At 39.2% G+C, this 5,568-nt stretch overlaps 1 protein-coding gene across 2 annotated transcripts; it reads left to right on the top strand.

Moving 5' to 3' along the window:
- The first annotated feature begins 350 nt into the window (after window positions 1-350).
- Window positions 351-5,252, top strand: LOC133711035 (uncharacterized). 2 transcript variants are annotated; one of them, XM_062137202.1, is made up of 6 exons: window positions 351-568; window positions 1,703-1,827; window positions 1,965-2,023; window positions 2,129-3,973; window positions 4,100-4,253; window positions 4,366-5,252. In XM_062137202.1, the coding sequence occupies exons 2-6, from the start codon at window positions 1,707-1,709 to the stop codon at window positions 5,031-5,033; spliced, it is 2,847 nt and encodes a 948-aa protein (XP_061993186.1). In that variant the 5' UTR covers window positions 351-568; window positions 1,703-1,706; the 3' UTR covers window positions 5,034-5,252. The 2 variants fall into 2 exon arrangements, with proteins under 2 accessions (XP_061993186.1, XP_061993185.1); XM_062137201.1 differs by having other exon boundaries at window positions 1,621-1,827.
- The last annotated feature ends 316 nt before the right edge of the window (window positions 5,253-5,568 follow it).

The following is a 5,568-nucleotide window of genomic DNA, read 5'->3' as shown; positions in this document are numbered from 1 at the left end:
CCTAATTTTCACCCCCATGATGCACTATTACACGTGCAGCAGCTCATCACGGCCCAACATGAAGTTCGTCATTTACTGTTTGACTCTTTCAGAAACTTGTCCAACCTTTCACGCTACCATTCAAATCGAGTGACAGGTGTCACATGGCAGCACAGTCTCCCACATGCACCAGCGTGTAACTTTATGACCTTCCTCCATCACCCAACAACGTTTGGAATTTGAAATGAAATCACCAAAAAGAGACGTTATAGCTTTTTTTTTTTGTTTTCTATTTTCTTTTCTCGTTTTTCAGATTTTTTTTTTTAAATTATAAATAAATTATTAATTTCAAAAACACACAAATTCCCACCCTGTCCCCAATTTAATGTTTTGAACTAGAACCTGGGCCTCATGAATGCTCTGAGAGACAGTGAGAGAGTTTGTCTCTGACCCCCAGATTAGTAAAAAAGATTGCCCATTTTTAATGTCCTTCCCTTCAAATCTCTGCTCATTCTTTAATTGCTTTGCTTTGGTTTCTTTGTTACCCATGAGCATTGAGAGCCTGAGCTGATCCAGCCCTTTGTTGATGGTAAGATTTTGGTTTGAATTTCAGTGCAAAGTTGGAATCTTTGGTTTTGGTTTCTGGGTTTGTGATTTGCTTGTTGTTTCGGCTTTGGTTGCTGAGGAAATGTAGTAAATGGGTTTGAATCTGTGCAGTTTTACATGGTAATTTGCTTGAACTGTTAGAGTTCTTGGGTACCCAATTGAAGTGAATGTTGACTTTTGTATTGGGTCTGCTGCATAAAGCCTTCTTCTTTTCTTATTTGGGTGCATGGATTTGCTAGGCTTTCTTTGATTTAGCTCTATTTTGGTTTTCCCAGAAGCCAAGTAGAGGTTGATGCTTGAATTTGGGGAATCTCATTTGAATTGTGCAATTTAGTGATCTTGGGTTTAGAAAGGTAGATGCTTGAGGCATATGATCTTTGGTAAATGCAGCATATGTCTTTATATTTTAAAGCAGGTTAGGGGTCTTGTGGCTATTGAATCAGCACTGTAGGATTATAACAAGGGATTGGTGTCTGCGTGTGTATGAGAGGAGCATAACCCAGATGTGTAGTCTAATTTTTGTATCCAATTGGGTGGGCTGAAGCTAGGGTCAAATTGCAGCCTTGACAGTAGGAGTAAACTGGGGAAGTGTAACTATTGATATTGAGTGCTTTTACTGACTATTAACTTAACAAAATCAGTTGATTCTAATTCCTCATAGAATAGAATAAGCTGGAAGACGCCAAATATCATCAGAAGTGAAGAGAGGCGATGGTTTTGATGCCGGTGGGCGAGGTTTGCAGTGTCTTGGTTTTGATTGCTTTAGCTGTAGCTAACTCAAGAGTATGTACACGTGCTCATAATTATTTTCCATATGTTAAATCACCATTATTAACTGTCTTATGAATCATATGCTGGATTTTACTTGTTAAAAAAGGTATCAATATGCTGGACTGCTTACCTGTGATTTCAATAGAGATGACTTTCCTGAATCATGAAATTACTGTCTTTTTGTATTGCTTAGGACTTCCATCCAAACTGATATGTATACCATTTATATATTATAAGATTATTCTGTTTTTGTTGAATTTGCAGATGGATTTTGGTAGTGGAACAAAATCATCTTCCTACATGCTTCCTTTACTTGATTGTTGAAGTAGTCTTGAATTTGCATCAGAAAAATGGGAGTTGAAAAAGAAGGTGTGAGAAATGGAGCAGGACATGTGGGGGGTTTCTTTCAGCTGTTTGACTGGTCTTCAAAATCTCGAAAGAAATTATTTTCGAGCAAGTCAGATTTACCAGGTACAGGTCTATTCTATTGCATAATAACATAATTTTTCTTCACTGGTGCACATTATATTCTTATCCATATCATTCTCTATATAATTCGTGGTTGTTACAACTTTTGATTTTTTCTTTTCATGTTTGTTTTTACTTAGAGCATTCAAAACAAGGAAAGAAAGGCTATCGGAACTTTCCAGTGACACGGAATCATCCGGTGGGTGTTCGATTTTTCATTGTTCTTCTACTGCTTATTTGTTTAGACCATTTTGATGTGGGGGTTTAAATTTAATACTATTTACAACTCTTGATGTATATCTAGGTCGATGAGGATGAAACTGGGGTAACAACGAGTGTCAAAGGTGGCAGTGACTATAGTTGTGCTTCATCAGTTACAGATGAAGAAGGATATGGATCTAAAGCCCCTAGTGTAGTTGCCAGGCTAATGGGTTTGGACTCTTTACCCACATCCAATCTTTCTGAGCCCTACTCTACCCCATTTTTTGACACCCAGTCTTTCCAAGATGCTCCTTACCACAGGAAAAACGTTGATTATTATCATGATCATCAGTTAATGTTTTCTGGAAACCTTCTCATGGAGGCCCCTACTAGGAATCCTGTGGAGCCAAAGCCCCAGAAGGTGCATAGCAGACCAATTGAGAAGTTCCAAACTGAAATGTTGCCTCCTAGATCAGCCAAGTCTATCCCAATTACACACCATAAGCTTTTGTCTCCTATTAAGAATCCTGGCTTTGTTCCCACTAAGACTGCTGCGCACATTATGGAAGCTGCTGCAAGAATGATTGAACCTGGACCGCAAGCTACTGTCAAGGCTAAAATGCCTCTAGTAGGGTCTTCTTCTGCACCTTTGAAGGTTCAGGCTCTCAAGGAAAAGGCAGAGGCTTCCCGGAAGGTGACACTGGTTGGGTCATCTTCAGAAACCTTCAAAGTCCGAGATTTAAAAGAGAAAGTGGAAGGTGCTTATAAGACAGCTAGGCCTCCAGAAGTCTCTCGCAAGCCAGTTGAGTCAAATGCTGCTAAGTACCTTAAGGGTCAGTCTTTGAACAAGAGCTGGAATGGATCTGTAGATATGCCCTTCAGAGCTTCATCTGATACAGAAGAAGATACTTCAAAGAATAAAGGAAAGTCCATTTCTCTTGCAGTACAAGCAAAGGTCAATGTTCAGAAAAGAGGTCAGAATCCAAGTAGAAATAGAAGCTTGGTGGGGCAGAGAGAACAGAATGAGGCCAGCTCAAGCCAGCCCTTCAGGAGCCAACCAAATGTTCAAAAGAACTTGCATAGGAAACCTTCTACTCATAATGCTTCTGGTGCTCTTAAGCAGAATAATCAGAAACAAAATTGTCTAATGGATAAAGACAAATTACCTTCAAAACATTTGGCTTCCAACTCGCAGGTCAGAAAAGCGCTTTCTGGGGATTCTTCTTCTGGGCGTCACAAAAGCTCTATTCGAAGTAATGGAAACTCCAAAGTTGTATCGAGGAAGTTAGGCTTAGAGGCAACAGATAGTGCAAAAGAAGTTTCCTATTCTAATACAACGAATTACACCAGGAAGAAGCGAACAATAGATGGAAATTTCCATTTTAATAAAGACCAGGTTGTTGATGGTATGTCGAGTGACAAAAATCAGAAGCCAGGTCAATCTAAATTAGTTACTGACAGACAGTATAGTTGGTCTGAAGATTGCAAAAAGAAAGGTGGCATGGATGTCGTTTCGTTTACATTCACTGCCCCTCTTACACGATCATTTCCTGGGACTGAAATCCCGGTTCAGGTCACACCGAAGAATAACAGTATTTGCATGGATCACCGGGGTAAAAGATTGTTGCTTGACACTGATAGTATGAAGCTGTCTTCATTGGGTTACAATGTGATAGGAGGTGATGCTTTGAGTATGCTTTTGGAACAAAAGTTGAAAGAATTGTCTTATGGAACTGAATCTTCTAGTCACGACTCCATGAAAGTAGGATCAAGTTCAACTGCTTCTAATGTGGATGTGGACTCCAATTTTAATGCAGCTAGTGCTGTGAAAAGACTAAATGAAGAGAGAGACCAACGTCTGTTTGTTTCAGACAAATTGGGTGGCCTGTATGACTCTGAATTGTCATCCACTGATCGTGCTGCTTTCAGATCTAAGCAGAAGTTTCAGGTAAGACTCATTTTCACTACTAGTCTTGACAATGCTGGTCACTTTCTGTGGAATTAAATTCTTTTTATCTCAATTCTTCTGCATTACTGCATCTGATTGTAGCTGACACAACTACAACATTTTCAGGGAGTTGATAAGGTGGACGAGTATAGCAGCAGTCATATTGAATCTGGAAAGACGCTTAGTTGCCGACATCCTAGTCCAGTCTCAATTTTGGAACCCACTTTTTCAAATGAAAGTTATGACTCTTCAGTTAGCAGTGATAGTAATAGCACAGAAGGTATAAGATGTAGAATTTTATATTCTGCTCCTGTTCTGTCTCATTGATAATTTATCCTCTTTCAAAATGCTGACTCTTTTATTTTTTATTGTTTTTGTTTTTGCTTATTCAGCAAGCAAGTTATGTTCTTCCATTCGAGCTCAAGAAGTCGATGGTTTATGTTCTTCAAAGAAGTTCCACTCTGTAGAAGCTGATACTGAGTTATCAGATTCTGCTTCTTCCACCTCCACTGGAACTGTGGCAAGAAACCATGCAGCTACAGTATACATGCCGAATCCTTGGAGATCAGATGAATGGGAATTGGGGTACATAAAGGAGACACTGTGTAATGTGGAATTCATGTTTCAAGACTTGGCATTGGGTCGATCCCACGAGATCATAAACCCTCATCTGTTCAATCTGTTGGAGAGTCGAAGAGGACGGTTTGAAAAAGATGGTAGCAAGTCCAGGCTAAGGCGAAAGGAATTATTTGATTGTACAAGTGAACGCTTGGACTTTCGATGCAGGCGTTATGTGGGTGGGGGATACAAAGCATGGGTTAAAGGCACAGCAATGGTGAGAAGAAAGGACATCTTAGCAGAAGAATTCTACAAAGAATTCTCAGCTTTGACTAGCATGGGGGATTGTATGGTGGATGAGCTCGTGGCTAAGGACATGACCAGCCAGTATGGAAGATGGCTCGAATTTGAAACTGATGAATTTTCACTCGGAGTTGAGATTGAGGGTCAAGTATTTAATTCTTTGGTCGATGAAGTGGTTGCTGATATCCTGAAATTATAATTGCTGCAAAAGTCAAAACAGTGTAATTTCTCTGTTAGCTCCGCCTCAGCCCTCAAGTCTCTGCATATGGTTTCTTGCGGATGTTGTAGTATGTTGATATTATTTCGTATTCAAGTCATTGGTTTATTGATTGCCTGTAATCTATAAAATCTTTGTAGATCACTATTAGCTTTGTGGTTCAAATTGCAGCAATTCTCATATTCCACCTGTTCATGTTGAGCTTCCACCCCCATTTGTTTTATTTCTCTATAAAATGCAGTGATCGTCTTCAGAATGCTAGTTTACTTTTGAACAATGAACCAAATCTTCATCTTCAATCCATCATTAATGGAGTAGATGTGGTGATTCATGTCGACCCTGGGATGACTGGACACCACTCCTAGAGTCACTATTGTCATTAAAATCGAAACATTATGCAGCATATGCCTCTGTCATCTATTCTAATAGAGTAAGATCTTCATTAAAATATATTCCCGGATTTCTTTTCCTAAAATCGTAAATGAAATTAAACAAATGATAGTGACTTCTAGTTAAT

Source organism: Rosa rugosa, chromosome 5 (assembly GCF_958449725.1).
Source record: "Rosa rugosa chromosome 5, drRosRugo1.1, whole genome shotgun sequence".
Lineage (NCBI taxonomy): Eukaryota > Viridiplantae > Streptophyta > Magnoliopsida > Rosales > Rosaceae > Rosa > Rosa rugosa.
The sequence above is the reverse complement of the archived record's forward strand: the minus strand, read 5'-3'. Positions and strand labels throughout refer to the sequence as shown.

Coding starts and splice junctions, on each gene's coding strand:
- LOC133711035 (XM_062137202.1), top strand. CDS start 1,707: ATGGGAGTTGAAAAAGAAGGTGTGAGAAATGGAGCAGGACATGTGGGG. Junction 1,828..1,964: donor GAGCAAGTCAGATTTACCAG/GTACAGGTCTAT, acceptor GTTTTTACTTAG/AGCATTCAAAACAAGGAAAG. Junction 3,974..4,099: donor GATCTAAGCAGAAGTTTCAG/GTAAGACTCATT, acceptor CAACATTTTCAG/GGAGTTGATAAGGTGGACGA.